The 19318-nt window shown below is 45.8% G+C and overlaps 1 protein-coding gene across 2 annotated transcripts in view; it reads left to right on the plus strand.

Moving 5' to 3' along the window:
- The window catches only part of GALNT15 (polypeptide N-acetylgalactosaminyltransferase 15), a 33417-nt gene extending 15989 nt beyond the window's left edge, over window positions 1–17428 (plus strand). Inside the window, exons 4-11 of one of the 2 annotated variants that reach the window (XM_005863621.2) lie at window positions 3169–3336; window positions 5778–5895; window positions 7807–8001; window positions 10575–10706; window positions 11079–11183; window positions 12947–13090; window positions 15005–16333; window positions 16392–17428. In XM_005863621.2, the coding sequence (XP_005863683.1) occupies window positions 3169–3336; window positions 5778–5895; window positions 7807–8001; window positions 10575–10706; window positions 11079–11183; window positions 12947–13090; window positions 15005–15151 (1009 nt within the window). In that variant the 3' untranslated portion in view covers window positions 15152–16333; window positions 16392–17428. Of the gene's footprint in view, window positions 1–3168; window positions 3337–5777; window positions 5896–7806; window positions 8002–10574; window positions 10707–11078; window positions 11184–12946; window positions 13091–15004; window positions 16334–16391 lie in introns of those variants that run through there. The other variant, XM_005863623.2, reaches the window with a different exon arrangement.
- The last annotated feature ends 1890 nt before the right edge of the window (window positions 17429–19318 follow it).

A 19318-nucleotide genomic window follows, 5' to 3' on the forward strand; every position in this document is an offset into this window, starting at 1 on the left:
CCCAGCAGGACAGAGTCCTGAGGGGCTGGCACCAGTCCTGGGATCTCACTGAGCCACAAGAGCTCTGTGTAGAGAGAATTCAGAGCCTCTGCTTCTCAGTATGAGAAGCTTTTTACAAACACCAAACATTTGAGTGAACTTCCCAAATGGCTTCACATATCTTAGGCTTGGAAGAACATCAAGGCCCAGGAAAAAAGGGAAAGGGATGAAATAATAGGGTTGGTTGCTAAGGTTGGTTGCAGTTAGCTCTTGAATATATGGATGGTAGTTCATTAGTTGACCTGATAAGGACTGTTGGTGTCCCCCACCCCCATTCATATGCTGAAAACTGAACCCAAACACTGGGGCCCAGGGAAAACTGAGTGCACAGGAGGCTGTGAGTGAGGGATGGGGTGACCCAAACACGGTCAGATCACAGAAGACGGGACATGGAGAGGAAGCCAGGCCAGGATCGGTATTTCAATTAACCAGCCCTGGCTGACGGCTCAGCTGCCTCTGTTTGTCTTGAAATTCAAACACTTGACCTCCTGGAGCTTACAAAGGCTTAAGAGAGGACCCACCTTGTACCTTCCTGAGGTTAAAACTCAATTTGCGAACGAGAGAATGATGGAGTAAGCAGACACTTCTAGCTCCTTCCAAGTCAAACAGGGTAGCTTTGCTATTTTGCTTTAAACGAATTCCAAGAACACCAGACACGTTTGTAGGTATGAAACCCAAAGCTAAATATAAGGCTGTTTGGGTTTGTTTGTTTGTTTTTCAATCACCCTTTCTGAGTCACTAGACTGCCGTTACTCCCTAATTCAGCCCTGGTGAAGCAGCTGCTGTGAACCACGGGAATAAAAACCAAAACAGAAAACGTTTTTCACTTCCTTCCCTGACATTTTATTCTTCATCTCTATCCAAAATGTACTCAAAGAGGCTCATGATTAATCACTACGTGTCTGGTTAAAAATAGAAGGAGAAGGAGACTTAACAGGAAAAGATAGCATTGGGAATCAGTAATGCAGTTAGTAGTAGTGAGCTTTACACATGACTCCAAGCTTCCAGCAAAACAGAGCAAAAACAGACATCTGATGAATTTTGGAGTTCTCGTTTTCTGATAAAAAGTAACATACACTTTGTCAAAAGGGCACCGCTCAGAGGTCTGGGACGAATTGATTGTGTGGTTGCTCAAGTGCAATGTCCTTTCTTGTCCCGTTATGATTACTAAGATGGCACAGATTTGATGGGATTCTTCAGAAATCAGCCACACGGTTCCCTGGCTCTTGATTCTGAAATTCCACAAAATGCTCTGCCAATGGCCAGATCCATCCGTCTGCTCCGTTCATCCCCAGTAAGTGGAGACTGGAGAGGTGGGGCTGGGGGCCCTGCTTTCATCCTTGATCTTGCTTCTCAGTTTTCTTAGGTCGGTGCACTGTGCCCCAGAGTAGTGGAGACCAAGCGGGATGAGGTTCCCCTCACCTGCCAGAGGGAACAATGTGCAAAGGGCAGGAAAAGCATATCGGGATCCTGGCTCTAAATCGAAATCCCAGACTCCTCACGACAACATCAGTCACTAAGGCCTCAGATTAAAGCAGATACGTAATTGAATCTCAGGACCACCCTGGCTCTCTCTGTAGCACTAGGGCTTATGCCAGCCCTGGCCTTCTCCGAAATGAAAGATCAGAGATGGAAATTGATGGGAGTGTAAATCGTGTGGCTGCCATCTCTCCTTCCAGGATCCTCACGTTCCTTAGAAGGGCACCTGCCAGCCATGCCTGAGTTGGGGCCTGACCCATCCCATGGCATAGATTTGAGATCCTGGCTCTAAATAGAAATCCCAGACACCTCACGACAACATCAGTCACTAAGGCCACAGATTAAAGCAGATAATTGAATCTCAGGACCACCCTGGTTCTCTCTGTGGCACTAGGGCTTACGCCAGCCCTGGCTGCCTCCGAAATGGAAAGGAAAGAGATGGAAATTTATGGGAGTGTAAACTGCGTGGCTTCCATCTCTTCTTCCAGGATCCTCACGTTCCTTAAAGGGGCACCTGCCAGCCACGCCTGAGTTGGGGCCTGACCCATCCCATGGCATAGATTTTAGAAGTCAAAAGAGGCCAGAAAAAAAAAATGTGATCTTGGTTAGGAGGGAAGCTCCTAGTACATCTGAGTGATCACCTGTTTTTTTTTTAACAGGTGAAGTTTGTGACTTGTACCAATTTCCCACATCACCCTATCTGAAGTTACATGCCAGGCTGTGCAAAAAAAAGGGGGGGAGGGGAGGGATAAAATATAATCACCAACAGCATCAGTAAATGAACAAATAAATCTAAACTCAGGACCTTGGCTTGCTGGTAAGCACCACGTGCTCATATACACATACACTAACACCAGGGGCACTTCTGGGGCCTGGCAATCCTGAGCCCTCAAGCCAGTCAAGTATTGTGATTACAGGGAGGAACAAGAACAGACCCCAGAGCAGAGGCCCATAGGCCCTCCGAATCTGTGTGCAATATTTGTATATGTGCACTTGATTATTCTTCTGAGGAGGGGTTCAAAGACCGCCTAAAAGTCAAGAGTCATAGTCCTGGAGCACTACAGCGGAGAAAGACCTCTGTGGGAAGCAGTTCAACCTCTCATTTTACAAACGAGGAAACTGAGACCCAGAGAAGCTCAGCAGCTGTCCCAAGGCCACACAGCTCATTAGTGGCGAGCTGAGTCAAGGACCCCATTTTCCTGATTCTCAGTGCTGTCCACAGAGGTTTTCAAAGAAAGAAAGGGGCAGGCGTGCTCTTTAATGAAATGGGCCCCCAATTTTCTATGGAAAAACATATTTTCTAGAACACTGCTGACCAGTAACATGAGTCACGTAGAATTTAAATGTTTCTAGGCATCATATTACAAAATAAAAAAATCATGAAATTAATTCTAACATATTTCACTAAATCCAAAACATTATCATTTCAATATAAAAAGTACTGAGATTTTAAACTTTTTTTCATACTAAGTTTTCTAAATCCAATGTGTATTTTATACTTTTGCCACATCTCGATTGCATATTTTAGGTGCCCAATAGCCACATGTGGCTGGTGGCCGCCATGTTGGGCAGTGCGTGTTTAGATGATGTTTCTATCCCCCTACAAGGGAGTTGTTTGTCTTCCTTATTTGATCCTACAATTCTTTCCAGGAGCCGGGTGGTGTCTCCAGTCCTAGATGTGATTGACTGGAAGACTTTCCAGTATTACCCCTCCAAGGACCTGCAGCGGGGTGTGCTGGACTGGAAGCTGGATTTCCACTGGGAGCCTTTGTCGGACAGTGAAAGGAAGGCCCTCCTGTCCCCCATCAGCCCCATCAGGTGAGGCCCCATCACGGAGCCTGCTTCTCCTTTGCTTCCTCAGGAGGGACTTGGCAGCCAGACTGTCTGGGAGCTAATCCAGGATCCCCCAGTTTCTCAGAAAATTACTTAATTTGTGCCTCAGTTTCCTCATTAGTAAATTGAGGATAAAAGACTGACTGAGCAAGTTCAAGATAAAAGCAAGCTACCTATCCTCACCTTCCCAGAGGGAACCTGCATCAATAATCCATCAGTGATAAAAAGAAAAAAGAAAAAGAAAAAATAATAATTCATCAGTGATGATTATAAACCTTATAGGGTTATTGTTAAGATTGAATGAGTTAATATACTTCTTAATCCTTTCACCTTGAAAAAGAAAATAAAAAATGCATATAAAAAAGATTAAATGATTTAATATATAAAAAGCATTCAGAGAGTGCCAGGCACTCAGCTGTGTCATTATTGTCATGTTGATGGAGTTGGCGAAGCTCTTCCAGACACCTTCAATAAATCCCAGTGTGAGACCCTGGCAGAGCCTCAGCTGGGATCTTAACCGAGCTCTGCCTCACCAGGTAACACTGGAATTTCCCTGGCTTCAGGTCCTTTCTCAGTAAAAAAGAAGAATTCAGACAGGTGAATGCTAAGGCACCATAAGTATCAAACTATATCTGATTTTATGGGTTGCTTTTCAAGTATTTGTTTTTTGGACAACCAAGTAGATGTTCTAGAGATCTTCTGGTACAGAACAAATCTAACCCAAACTGAGTTCTGTAAAACAACCATTTTATTAAGCTCTTGGACTCTGTGGGTCATGAATTCTGAAAGGGAGCAGCAGGGTTGGTTGTCTCTGCTCCAGGGTCTGGGGCCTTAGCAGGACCATACTTCACTAGACTAGACTGGCTGGAAATGACTCAACAGAGGGGATGGAGTCCCCTGAAGGCTGTTCACCTGTCTGAAGGTTGATGCTGGCCATCAGCGGGATTTCAGGGGGGACTTGTTCACCATTTTCTCCATGAGCTCATTGCACTGGGTTCTGAGAGCAAGTCTCCCGAGGGAGCCAGGTGAAGCAAGCTATCTCTCCCTATCCACCTTGTAACAAAATAATTCATTGAGCTGAAATTCATATAGCATAAAATTAATTTTTAAAAAATGAACAATTCAGTAGCATTTAGTGCACTCACAATATTGTGCAACCACCACCTCTCCCTGTTTCCCTAGAGTTGATTTGAGCCCCAGGCTTCTGTGGGGAGGGAGTGCCCCATTTCGGCTCAAGCTGTCCTGCATGGGTGTTCACCACAATGCACCTTCCCTGGTCATGGCCTCTGGGGTGGAGTTGGCATGCCTGGCCCCCTACAGCCTGTACCCTCCCCGCAGTGTCTGCCGAAATCCCTCATCCGCTCCTGGCCACCATGCCACAGCCCATGCTTTCAGGGAGCTGCACCCACCACTGCCAGTGCCCCATGCTGCTGCTTGGACCCTGTCTCCTGGGGCAGAGGGTGGTGAGGGGTAGCTGGGCTCCCAGGGCAGCCATGTGGAAAGCAGGCAAGGTGCCCGCCTCTCTCAGATCCCCAAACAAGCGCTGGGCCCTTCTCCTCCAGGAATTAACCCTGATCTTACAAATAGTTAAGTGGTACAGTTGGAAACTGTATCAAGTAATATACAATCCTGGTTTTCAGTATTCTGGTATAACTTAGTATTTTTAATAACCTAAGTTTTGTTAATGTAATGCTATTTTCTTGGTTATGAAAAAAAATCTGAACTTAGAGTCATTTATATCTTGAGACATATCCAGAGTTTAGCTGCATGAATATTTGTCCCATTTAAAAAAAAAATTGTTCCTGAATGAAGGGACACACTTATTCAAAAGCCTCTGGCTACACCTCTTCCTGTTTATACTTTTCTGGGAGATTTTATTGTTCTCTTAATTCCCTTACTCTGGGCTTCTAATTTCCTGTGTTTAAGCTAGCATTTAAACATTCAACACATTTAAATGTCATGTGTATTTCCCCCAGGGTGGGCGGGACCTCTCTACTTCCACAGTCCCTGGTGGATTTATCTTAGAATTGGGGTGGATGGTCATGGGTCATGAAGCAAACAGAATGGGTGAGGGCAGGGGCGAGGGAAGAAAGAGGAGGACAGAGCTGGCCATTGCCCTTTGTCCAGGCCTAATGCTCCCTGCCTTAGGGCATATTATTTTAACCAGGGCCTTCTTCCCAAAGGTCTCAACAGAGGGCCTCAAGCCAGATGGCAGGGGATCCTCAGGTGTGGCCCTATAGGAGCAGTACCTGAGGATGGGTATACTAGTAAAAGGCCCAGGCAACCACAGCTCTTTTTTCATAAAATACTGGGGTTTCTGACATGGTTGTTTTGTTCCAGTCTTGCCACTAAAAGCATGAACTCCCTCAGCCCCTGGAGCCCAGCAAGCCTCCCTGATGTGGTCTGTTCCTGTCTTCTCCCTCCAGGAGCCCTGTGGTGCCCGGTGGGGTCGTGGCTGTGGACAGACATTACTTCCAAAACACTGGAGCGTATGACCCTCTCATGTCACTGCGGGGTGGTGAAAACCTCGAACTGTCTCTCAAGGTATGCCCTGCTCCAAGGGCGGACCCAGGAACCATGACTGGTCACAGGTTGGAGGCAGCCAATAGAAATGCCACTGATTGGGGATGAGGCTAAAGAGAAATGATAGTCATTCAATGTGGTGCATCAAGCCTCCCGTGTCTTCCCCTTCCCCATCCTTCATGCTCTACCTTGATTTTGCCCCCAGCCTCCCCCATGAACTTGACTATCAAACCTGCCCACCAGATAGGGCATATTATCAGTTATCTACACCTTAGTGCAGACATTCCCCTACATTGTCCGTTCACAGCACCCTTAGCATCTCCGTGATTTTCACAGCACTCACAGACCAGAGCAAACCCCAAGCATTCTGTATATTGAGTAGTTTGGTCCAAACAACTTAGTAAGTATCTGTTCTAACAACTTAGCACCCGCTGGACACTGCACACTTCCCTAACCGTGGCATCAGACCTTACACCACCATCCTCATTCCCTGTTCCACATGGATGTTAGCACGATATTTGTTTTTTCATCAAAGCAACTTCTGAAAACCCAATCCAGTAAAGATATACTCCATCAAAGGTACAGCGATAGAATGCTGAAACCATGAGTTACCTCGAGCTTGTAGTTTGTGGGACATCCAACAAATGTCACTATGTTTCTCTCAAACATTTAAACTATACCAAGGGGCCCTTTGAGTTTGCTGGGGCATCCTGGGGTAGCTGGGCACACACTCTGGGAACCCCAGCCTCGGTATGTTTCAGTTCATATGCTGCCTCTGCTAGGAATGTTTTCATTTTCACCTTTATCCCCAAGTGTGCAATGCAGGCTTCCTGTCAAATGAATTCTAGGCATTTGGGAGTAGATGTGAGAGTCAGCAGAGGGGCGGGGAGAGGGGACTTCCTGAAGTAGGAGAGACTTTAAGGAAAGCTTGCTTTGATCGCCACACAATAGTTTCCCTTGCCTTTGCAGCAGGAGACTTCATGAGCCACTAGGGACCCCCTTTTCCCTGAGGAAGCAGCCTTTGGAGAATAGGGTGCTGCCCTAGCCGGTTTGGCTCAATGGATAGAGCGTGGGCCTGCGGACTAAAGGGTCCCAGGTTTGATTCTGGTCAAGAGCATATGCCCAGGTTGCAGGCTCCATCCCTGCTGGGGGGCATGCAGAAGGCAGCCGATCGATAATTCTCTCATCATTGACGTTTCTATCTCTCTCTCTCACTCTCCCTTCCTTTCTGAAGTCAATAAAAAAATATATCTCTATATATAAAAGACTGAGTGTCCGACCACCAGACCATCCAACCGGCCAGTACCTATGACATACACTGACCACCAGGGGGCAGACGCTCAATGCAGGAGCTGCAGAGCTGCGGTGACTTGGCAGCAGCGGTTCTTGGGTGACGCAACCCGGAACCTGAGAGGAGGGAGCCCGATTCCTCGGGGGCTGCATGATTCCACCTTTGCAGTGGGTTCTGCTGTTGCTGGGGCACTGTCGGCCCCAAATCTGGTTTACTGCCAAGCTATGATGACTTGGCAGCAGCAGTTCTCGGGTTACTTAATTCCCTTTCAATGTGCACGAATCTGTGCACTGAGCCACTAATATTAATACATATATACATATACATATATACACTAATATTAATACATATAGAGTGCTAACCCATGAGTGCCAAGTCTATGTGTGTGTTTCAAGGGAGAGCATTCAACTAGTTGCATGGGTGTGGCACCCTCACCCCACCAGTTCCATCCCAGGACAACTGTGCCCATTCTTCCTATTTTATCACTTCCCGGGACTCCACCTGGAAACGCTGCTGCACCCTGCCGACTATACTTACCTTTGCCATCTTGTGCCCATGATTTCCTGTGCATGTGGCTGGCCCCTATGCCCCACGTTCTTGGAGTGGAGTGCAGAGGTGTGTCTTTTGTCCTTTCGTGGCAGGCCTGGCTTTGCGGTGGCTCGGTTGAAATCCTTCCCTGCTCTCGGGTGGGGCACATCTACCAAAATCAGGAGGCTAACTCCCCACCTGACCAGGAGGCCACCCTGCTGAACAAGGTTCGCATTGCTGAGACCTGGCTGGACTCATTCAAAGAAACCTTCTACAAGCACAGCCCAGAGGCCTTCGCCCTGAGCAAGGTAAGGAGAGCCCGGCAGGGGCTTCTGTGCCTACTATAGGGCCACCAGCCGGAGGCTGGGCCAGGGAGCGTCTCTTCCTCCTGTCTAGAGGGAAAATAGAAGCTTCTGGCTTGTGCTTCCCCCAAGTTGTCCCTCTCAAACGGCTCTTCTACCTGGTGGGGCTGTCCTCTGTCCCTCTCAGCATTTCCTTGGGGCTTTACCGTTGGTCTTGGCCTGGAACCCCCTGGTGTCTGTGGGATGACATCTATGGGATGCGGTCCTTCATCATGGGCCCAGAGGAGAAATTGGGAAGGGAGTAAGGGATGGAACAGGTCTCAGAGGGCCTTTTCATGCTGGGCAAAGTGCTCAAGGCTGTAAAAATAGACACAAAAGATCCAAAACAACCACAGGGAAAAAAATTTAAACATTGAATTAAAGTCCACAAACATTGTCTCTTCAACTGGTCAACTGTTACTCAGCTTAATTCTTATGGAGTGACACAAATGCTATTTCATGTGGGACAGGGGTTCATATTAATGTTTCCTGTGCTGGGAGCGGGGCTCCAAAGGTAAGATTTTTCAGGACCCATAAAGGTGCTGTAACAGCTCCCCCAAGTCCCTCATCAGCCCACACTGCTGAGAGTGGTACATTCTCTGATCAATGTTCCTTTGATGACTTTCATAAGAAGAATGACACCTCCTACTGGTAAGTTAGGAGAACTTTTTTTCTGACATTAAAAAAATTAATTTCTATTCATGTTCTAGAAGTGTCCTATTGCTTACTTTGATATCAAGATTTCAATAATATCACTGCCTCCCTGAAGGTGCTTGATAGCATGCATTTATTTACTTTAAATCTAAATAGCTAAAAATTAATTTTGCTCTAATGATTTCTATCCTTCCATCCCCTTTCCTGCCTCCCTCCTCCCCACTCCCAAAACCCTCCTTTGAATTTTGAGATACAGAAATCCCACGCACCCAAAGACAAGGCTAGGGTTTCAAAAGACATACCTCTGCATTCCACTATAAGAACATGGGGCATAAGGGGCCTGCTAGGGGCCAGCCACATGCACAGGAAATCATGGGCACAAGATGGCAAAGGTAAGTATAGTTGAAGGTGCTGAAGGAGTTGACATTCTCTGGTTTTCTCCTCTGTAAGACATGGTGTACAGGGGAAAGTTTTCTGTCAGCATGCATCCGCATTTGATTTGGGTAGATTTGCCAGTATGTTTCACCACCAAGAAAGATGAAGGTGATGGAACTCTTATGAAGGAATGTTTTTGCTTTACTAGCAAAGTCCAGCCCTGGAGAAGAGCTGGGGGGGACTCAAATGGACACTAAGAATGCCAAGAAACTATCAAAAAACCCACAGTATTTCCTGACAGGAAAAAAGGGACAGTTCTCTTTGGTTTAATGGTGGGTAAATACGCTGAATAAACAAGAAAATCCTGACTTAGAGAAGTTGTTCTCAAAGTGGATAAATGGTGGAATGCCGATTAGATGCCTTGACCTACTGAATCATAGGCTGTGGGGCAGGGCCCAGGAACGTGCATTTTAAACAAGTTCCTTGGGCATTTCTGAACCAGGTGCTCAGGGGTCACACTTTGAGAGGCATATAGAGAGCATTTCTGTATGGCAGACTCAGATCCTACTCTTCCCAACATTTATATCTGAGGACTAAGAGAGGGAAAGAGTAAAAGCAAACTAAATTCCCTTCACATAGCCAATTAGATCAAAGTCTAATTTCCAGGCTAGAGGCCATCAAGTTAGAACTCTGACACAGACTTCCTATTTCAGCTCCCTCTCTTTTCTTCTCCTCACCCCAAGAAATAATTCTCTCTCTCTTTTTGTTTGTTTTTGGTCTTTTGACTCTCTCCTTAGCACTTCTCTCTTCCCTAAAAATATCCAGGATTTAGTACTAAAATTCTGGGTAGGGTTCTTTGTATCTTATGAATATAGCCCAAAACACTAATTTATACTAAAATCTTAAGGACTTACCTTGATATCCATCCTAGGACAAATGTATTGTAAAGGAGAACCTCAGAAAAGGAAGATAGTGTATGTAGCCCAAGGAAATGATTTGTTAATGGAGGAAATTGGGCATCTAGAGGGGAAGAAAGGTAAATTCCCTTTGTCCCCACCCTCACTGCATGAATTCCAGCTTAGTTCACCTCAGTCGCCTTTGGGTCAGGCTCTGCCTCCACGAGGCCCATCATGATGTTGTTCCACACCAACCTAAGGTTCAAAGCCCCCTCACATTTTGCCAGCTGCCTAAGAAAAGTCATCAAGCATGGATCTCATTGTCTTTTTAGACTGAGATGTGAGGGCTTATGGGAAGGGAGTGACATCACCTACCATGTTGCTGGTTTCACAGATGTCTCTAAGGAAGATCCAGCCTACCCTATCCTGTCCAAATCCTCTTCTCCTCACACATGACCCTCTCCCCTGTCTGCAGCCCTGGAGAACTGTGATCTTGATGTCCTCATTCTGTCCCAATCCTCCAGCTTCAGCCACGTCTCTCCCTCCTCCACCATGTAAGTTCTGATGTACAACAAGATTTCTCTGTCTCACTGCCATGTGTTTCTCCTCCCCCAGGCTGAGAAGCCAGACTGCACAGAACGCCTGCAGCTGCAAAGGAGACTGGGTTGTCGAACGTTCCACTGGTTTCTGGCCAATATCTACCCTGAGCTGTACCCATCCGAGCGCAGGCCCAGGTTCTCTGGAAAGGCAAGGCGTGACCCAGAGAAGATGAGGAGGAAGAGGAGGGGTGGGCTGCTTCCCAAGACAGGAAGTGGATGTTCCGATGGTCTTCATGACCCTGGCCAACCAGCCCAAGCTCGGCAGGGCCTCAGAGGCTCCCATGCCTGCCCTGAGGGAGGTGACTGGATTGCCCCATAACCCATCCCAGAGCCCCTCACCAGGACAGGTGCCGCCTGCCTCCTTCAGGAGGCCTGTCCCTTAGGATCAGTGCCTTCAGCTTGTGGCCTGAACATGGCACCTTGAGCTACATTTCAGAGAGTGAAGGAGAGGAATGGCGTCTGACAGAGGGTGTCTTGCATGGAGGGCAGGATTCACTTCCGTATGGATGTCCACTTTCAGCTCCACAACACCGGACTTGGCTTCTGTGCAGACTGCCAGGCAGAAGGGGACCTCCTGGGCTGTGCCATGATGCTGGCTCCTTGCAGTGACAGCCGGCAGCAACAGGTGGGTGGTCAGAGTTCTCAGGGTAGTGATCAGGGAAGACCTATAAGTGGTCTTTCCCAGGGGCCCCTCACTTCTCTTTGGGGCATCTCCTTTCAGTGGTCTATATCCCTTGATGGCTCTCAGTCCCCCACTGTGTTGACCCAGCCCAGCCCTGCCTACCCCACCCCCAGCTGCAAGCACAGACATGGACCATCATCAGAGAATGCAAGAATCTGAGCTCAAGGGAAATGGAGAGGCTGTTGAACCAATGCTTTTATCTGACAGATGAGGAAACTGAGGCTCAGACGGTGGCCATCCAGGGTTCAGGCAGGTAAAGACATGCGTACCTTGAGCTGGGTAGATAGAGGCTGTTGTGACGAGGGGCACATGCCCACATGAAAGGACAGCTGCACCTGCCCCACCTCAATAAAAGGTTCCGTTTTGTCTGAAACTGGGTCCAGTATTATTAGGTCATCCAACATTCTCAAAGACACTTGAAATCCAGCATTTATGGAAAAGCTCCCTATTAAAATTAAAAACTATAATCAGAGGTCAAAGCAAAGCTATACGCAGGCAAATTTCCACCAGGCACGATGAGATCTTTAGCCAACTAGCACCTGAAGTGGGGAAAGTGGGTCACCCGAGTGGGGCTATAGGCTCAGCAACACTGACAAGTGTTGCAGTGGTGCCTCAGACCCGTGACTCATGACTCGTAGTCTTAGGTCGCAAGTTCTCTGATGCTGAATCCTGCCCAGAGGAGATGTGCTGTGTCTTCCCAGTATTTCATGGGGATCTGTGAGAGAGGATATGTTTAGGGCACCACGGGAGCCTGGGGTGTGTGTGTGTGTGTGTGTGTGTGTGTGTGTGTGTGTGTGTGTGTGTGTAGGGGAGGGCGGGCTGGATTTGGAGCAGACAGGCCTCATGTCCTCTGGTGACCAGATGCTCCTCTTGCCAGAGGAAGACTTACTCACAGAACAGATGGAGTCATTGGCTTGCAAGAGCACTGGCCTCATTCAGAACATTTCCCATGCTCGGAGCAATTTGGTTTGTGAAATTCCTGCCACAGGGAGGAGGCTTGCACAGCGAGGAGGAAGCAGAGAGTACAAATGCCCCTGGGGAGAGGAGGGAGGCAGCACATCAGCTCTCCTGGGGTGCCAGGGCTGGCAGGAGCCCCTCCCTGGAATAGAGGCTTGGATGACGTGTGTGGGGAGGGACAAGAGACAGCATTGAAGACCAACTCCATAGATTGCCCCGAGGCCCCACTCTGCAGTGTGGCTGGAGTCCTCAGAACCCAAGAGGAGTAGGGCTGCCTTGAGACAACAAAAGGTTATGGCCCAACAGACATCCAAAGAGAAATGCTGAGCATGATTGGCCGGCATGCTACCCAGAGGGAGAGGCCCGGCCTTGAACTAGGGGTGTTGCTCATGGGTATATATAGCCCATCACAGGTCAGGCTTTTTGAAATCCACACTGAGAAATCCAGGTGGCACCTGGTTAAAATCCATGCCCAGGAAGGATGGGTCAGTCTAGTGACTTGTCTACTTCCTGGTTGTGGTTCTTAACCTTTTTAGGTTACATCTTGTGGTTGCTGTACAGGGGGCAGGATCAACCCCTAACCCAAAGATTGGTTCAGATAATGAGACTGATGACCCCACACACCTCCCTCCCCAATGCCTGAAGATTGCCCCTAGTCCTCAGCTCTATTGTGAGCTCTGCTTCCCTCACCTCCAGCTTTGGAGAACATGTCCTGCTGGCTGTGCTAACACCTGCTCCCTCTCCCCCAGCACCTGGAGCACACCGGCAGGAAGGAGATCCACTTTGGAAGCCCACAGCACCTGTGCTTCGATGTCAGGCGAGAGCAGGTGATTCTTCAGAACTGCACCGCGGAAGGCCCTGCCATCCACCAGCAGCACTGGGACTTCCAGGAGGTAAGTAATCCATTCAGAAAGAGCTTGGCGGTGCCGATGGTCAGCATTACGTCCCAAGCTCTTCCAAGAGATCAAGTATTACCATTCAGACCTGTGCCTCCATTGCTTAAATTAAATGCTTGGCACGAAGGCCCCGGGGAGGTAAAGCCAACTTTGCAGAAATGTTGGGTATGTACTTGAAATGTACTAATTTGCCATGTTTCTGTACAGCTCTGACCTCGTTGTGGCAGAGAGTGGAGAGAGCCCCCTTTTGAAGTTTATTAGCTCAGCTCACAAGTAGGACCATGGAGTGCATGATAGCAGCAGTCCACCACCTTGTGAGGGGGCTTTTAGAATGGAAAGGCTCTCCCCTCGTCCACCGCCAACATAGATATCGATATAGGCATCACTTTCTTCCTTTTCAAATTCCACGGTGGGCATGTCATCATTTTATTAAGACTTTGATTAAAGAGAAGTTCTAGATCCTTTTCAGAAGTTATGCTTTAAAAAAAAAGAGGAAATAAATAAAATGTAAGTACTGAGGGAGAGTGCATGGGTCCCCCATACAGAATTAGGACAGGAAGGTGACAGTATCAACATGAAGTATTCATACACAGCTTTTTCTCCACCTCACATCCTTTTTGGAACAAGTTAGGGTATAAATATACAAACATGGAAATAAACACACACATCCTCTTTATTTCCTTCAACTTCTTCCTGGGAACAAGAGGGTAAAATAAGCAGAACTCTATGCATCAGTCTTCTTAAAGAAGAACATCATATGTTGGAAACTTAGGCTGAATGCACAATAAGCTGTTGAGAACGAACCTTGAAAATATTATGTAAAGTGAAAGAAGCCAGTCACTAAAGGCCACATAGTATGTGATTGCATTTATAGGAAATGTCCAGAAGAGGCAAGTCCATAAATAGAGAAAGCATATTAGTGATTTCTAGTGGCTGGAAGGAAGGAGGAATTGGAAAATAATGCTAATGAATAGCAGCTTTCTTTTCACAGTGATGAAAATGCTCTGGAATTAGATAGTGGTGATGGTTGCATATACTCTGTGAATTTACTAAAAACCACCAAGTTGTATACTTTAAAAGAATGAATATTATGGTATGTGAATTATAGCTAAAAACTACATAAGTAATAAATAAATGGACATTATTAGCATTGCTGGTTAAGGATGTTTAAGTTTTCATAAAGACATTGATTTTTCCTTGTGAAGGGCATAGCTAGATTCAGTATTAAATTTGGTAGATTTGAGATAGTCTTTCAAATACGGCTGACTTAGGCCTTCAGTATATCCTTAAAGCCTTACTCTCTACTGCAACCTGGTGGCAGCAGTACTAAATTGCAGGATTAATAGGACAGATTAAATTAAATCATTTTGAAAGCAGAAATTTACAAGTCACTGATAACAATGAATATCACCAATACAACATAAAGACTGAACATACTTTTTACAATGAGCATTCCACTAACCAGAACAGTCTAAGATATGGTATAATTACCCCAACCACAGTAAAGATAACTAAATTAAAGGCCCCAAGGCTCTGAATAATATCTACATTTCAGAACTACCTGAACTGTACTACATTTTCACCAAAATACTATAATTCCTCACCAGGACAGTTTGCATTACCTCTATTATTCTCTTAACTAGAGGCCCAATGCACGAAATTCCTGCAAGAGTAGGACTTCCTCCCCGCCCCCCCGTCGGCACCGGCTTCCCTCTGGCACCCAGGACCCAGGCTTCCCTCGCAGCCCTGGCTTCCTCCAGAAGATCGTCCAGAAGGATGTCTGGTTTAATTAGCATATTATACTTTTATTATTATAGATGATTAGTACAAAACTTAGAAATTTCCTTCTTTGCTGACTGACGGAGGGGGACTGACTGGTTTTTCTTTTTTTTTCCCCTTCTCGCTTTTCAGAATGGAATGATTGTTCACATTCTTTCTGGGAAATGCATGGAAGCTGTGGTGCAGGAAAACAATAAGGATTTGTACTTGCGTCAGTGTGATGGAAAAGCCAGCCAGCTGTGGCAATTTGACAATGTCCGCGCTGTGGATGAACGATGAATGCCAGAGTCTGAAGGAAAAGAGAAGATTGGTCCTCACAGTTCAGTGACAAGAGAGCTAAGAAAGCATGTGTATCCCATGAAGCACATCCTCTGTGTTTGTACTCCTTGTGATAGCAGAGAAGAAGGCTCCATGAATGAGTGTAGAAAGTCTTTCCCTTCTCACACCTATGCCATTGACTGCTGGCTATTTTTGAAAAAAAAAAACACTATATATATATATATATATATACACACACACACACACACACACACACACACACACACATTGTCTTCATCACTGGTAGATGATCATTACATAGTACAGAAGATTCTTCATTTTCTTCATTGGGCATGTATGTAATAATTGCTTTTATCTCTAAGAAGAGAGGCCTGGACATTCTCTGCTAGCACTTCCAGGATGCATAAATCCAATTGATCAATTTATTTCAAATGGCCTTACCTTGGATTGTCTGTGTAACCAACTATGGAAATTAAAGTGTAAAGAGAGCATATGGCCTGGCATACCAAAAACTATGGATTAAGCCTATTAGGACAGGGAAATTTCATGTTTCCTGGTTGAGCCCTAGCTCAGAAGAAGGAAGGGAAGCTACGGAGAGAAGAGCAGGATTGGAGAGAAGATAGAAGAGAGCTTTGAACCAGACCTCCAGCTCAGCCTAGCAGCTGAAAAGCAGCAAACCTGGGATAGGACGTTTTCATGTTAATGAGAATTTTCTCAGAACTTTCTACCTCCATTCACCCTGCCCTAGCCCTTTCCCAATTTGGTGAACCGCAACCAGATTCCCATGCAATATACTTCTCTTTAGTCATTGGTCTTTAGAAGGGTCAGCTCAGACTGAGGATTCCCATGAACAAAAGTGCATACACTTGAGAAACTTTCCCGATGCTCTGTTACAGGGTTTGTATTGACTGGATCAGAAATAGCAACCTTTGCAAAGAGGCAAACCTCTCTGAGGGGAAATACCAGTGTCTGAGCAAAAATTCTTATGAGAGGAGCCAGAGTTGGGTGTTAATGTTTATGGGGGTGGTGGTGATAGAGCCATTTCTGGGCCTGTAGGAACTGTCTGGGACCCCTAAGCATGCCCATAGATTGAACACTGACAACTGTGGGAGGAACACACCTCCACTAGACCAGAGCCACTGGCTCTCCTTGCTGTGACCCGGCCTAGTGTGACCATACTAGGTTGATGAGTGGGGTTGGTTCTGCTATTCAGAAGACACCATTCATGCCCATTGATGAGTTGATGAGTGGGGTTGGTTCTGCTATTCAGAAGACACCATTCATGCCCATTTCTCCTCCAGATAGAGTTCCCTCTTCACATGCTCAGCTTAGAAACCTCCCCTCAAAGATGCTGGTCTCCTTTGGGCTGCTTCAGAATGCAGTGTGTTTCAAATAAGGAAAACTAGATAGGAAGTGAGGGTTTCTAAACAATGCCTATCATAATTATGTATTCCTTCTCCTACTTAAGTCAATGATTCACTCACTGCGTTTCTCCTTCCTCAGAAGACACTTTAGACCTGTGCTAGTAGCTACTAGCCACCTGTGGCTATCTATTTGTAAATACCTTAAAATGAAAGAAAATGTCAACTCAGCTCTTCAGTTGTACTCAATAGTCACATTTCAAGTGCTCAATAGTCACATGTGGCTAGGGGCAACTGTTTTAGAGAGCACAGATATAGACCATTTTATCATTGCAAACAGTTCTATTGGATAGCACTGATCTACATAAGTCCATCCTCCCATCAAAGAGAAGAAATCTCAGCCATCGTCTTCTTCTTTCAGGCTTGTCTATATTTAAAATGAATTCCTCTAATATCTTGAGGTGGAGACCAAGCTAATAAAGGGTATTATTAGCTTGTAAAGGGTATTAATGATTGAAAAAAAATTAAACAAGACCTTTATTTTTTTAAAGGAACTTTATTATTGGTACTGTGGGTATTTGAAGTTGCTGGAATGAATTAATATAATTAAATAAAAGGCTGAATTCAATTGAATAAGTTGTGTTTGACAGTAATTAACAGAAAGACCCAGATGGCTTATTGCTTAATTGGTTAAGCAAAGGAAGAATGTGGTGTTTCTTGCTTCCTTAACCATCCCCATGATTTATTACTTTATTACAGGAATGGCTGTCAACTTGGTCCCTGACTGGTACTTACAGACCCTTAATTTAAACAAAACAGATGCCTCCATTCAGTTCTAAAAGAAATTCAAGCTTTCCCCATAGTGTAACCGAGTGTTCAAATTCTCTCCTGACAAAATCAGTTCTGATTTTGTCCACAATGATCAATTTAAAAGTAGAGAAACCTGGCAGTTAGAAGATTTTTTTAAAATATATTTTATTGATTTTTTACAGAGAGGAAGGGAGAGAGATAGTGAGTTAGAAACATTGATGAGAGAGAAACATCGATCAGCTGCCTCCTGCACACCTCCTACTGGGGATGTGCCTGCAACCCAGGTACATGCCCTTGACCGGAATCGAACCTGGGACCCTTGCAGTTAGAAGATTTGATTCTCCAGTTCAATCTTCATGTGTCCCCTGAATTTTATGATTGAGGCGTGTTATTTTTTTTTTTAAGATTGAATTCATCACCATCACCACCAAGTTTGCCATTATTAAGTATCCCATTGGAAATACAGAAGTATTCAGCCAGCAGTCTAGAGTCCAACAGTCTTTATGCTATTTCACAACACTGAAAGCAGATGTCATACCTGGAGGGGCCCTGAGCTATTTCCTCTTTAGTCTCAATGCCGTTGATCCCACCAGCCAACTCAGAATTCCAACTCCTATAGACATCAAAGTCCCCCAGATCCATGATGATGGACATCTCTGCACCAGAACTGGACATTATCAGAGGTCATTTTGATGGGATTCCATTTTCTAATGAAAAAAAGCCAGTTGGCCACCAAGTGACCCATGAGCAGTCACCAAATCTGGACAAAGGCAACCCACTGACAGGGGGCTGCCTTGATGGGCTCCACGCTACACATTGTGTATACTCTCCATGATTGTTCTTTAAAAGCTCTTTTTGAAATGCAACTTGTGACCACTTTTGACAAAACCCCAAAGCACCTACCAGCCCTGCCCTGATGATTAAAATGCCTTGATTCAGACATATTTCAATGATGATGCTAAGCACGATAGCCAAAGAGGTGATATTTCCAGGATTCTAGAACCCTCTGCTATTTCTATGTAAACAATAGGTCTTCCAATCTCCTTGCCAGTTTCAACTCCTTCCATAAAATGTGTTTTTTTTGGATATAGAAGTGTGTCCCTAGCTCTGTTTTAACACTGTGAGGATCTTTGCTGGTGTGGTAGTTCTTTCCATTGGTCTGGGTGCTTATATTTCCTCATCACCAAGAGATCTATGTAATACCAATACACTGTGCTATCGCAGCATATAAGCAGCTTGCCTGACTTCATTTGGCTTAAAAATAGTCATCACGATCACTTCTCCCCTAGTGTGATAGTTTGCAAGCTCAGACCTAACAGATCAGACTCACCTTTGAAAATTAAAGTTTGAGCCTGGCTGGCATGGCTCAGTGGTTGAGCGTTGACCTATGAACCAGAAGGTCACAGTTCGATTCCCTGTCAGGGCACATACCCAGGTTGTGGGCTCGATCCCCAGTGTGGGTGTGCAGGAGGCAGCTGATCAATGATTCTCTATCATTGATGTTTCTATCTCTCTCTCCCACTCCCTTCCTCTCTGAAATCAATAAAGATATATATTTTTTAAAAAGCTTTTTCTCCAGCATCCATGTTCTTGTTGTGTCTTTCATTGCACTCTCACTCTTCCTCTAGCTGGCCCTCTATGACCTTCCATTACCAAGTCCAGTTGGCCAATATTGATGGAATTAACAGCATCAGTTTCTCCAGAGGCTATTTGGAGCACTGAGCAAGTCAATTAATTGCTTGAATTCTCAGCTCTTCTCAGCCTCAGCTCCTCTCCTGGTAGAATCCATAGTACAAAGGCACAGGAATGCCATTTAATGTGGATGTGGGATGAGAGGGCTACTAGAGGTGCTGCTGGTAGTGGTGGGAATATGGCTCTGGTTTTGAGGAGGCAGCTGGAGCCCTGGCAGGCAGATGGCCCTATATTGAGGATACACATAGAGGCAGATACAGGGAACCCTCTGGAGATGGGTTAGGACCTGAAAATAGACACATCT

Source organism: Myotis brandtii, unplaced genomic scaffold (assembly GCF_000412655.1).
Source record: "Myotis brandtii unplaced genomic scaffold, ASM41265v1 scaffold18, whole genome shotgun sequence".
Lineage (NCBI taxonomy): Eukaryota > Metazoa > Chordata > Mammalia > Chiroptera > Vespertilionidae > Myotis > Myotis brandtii.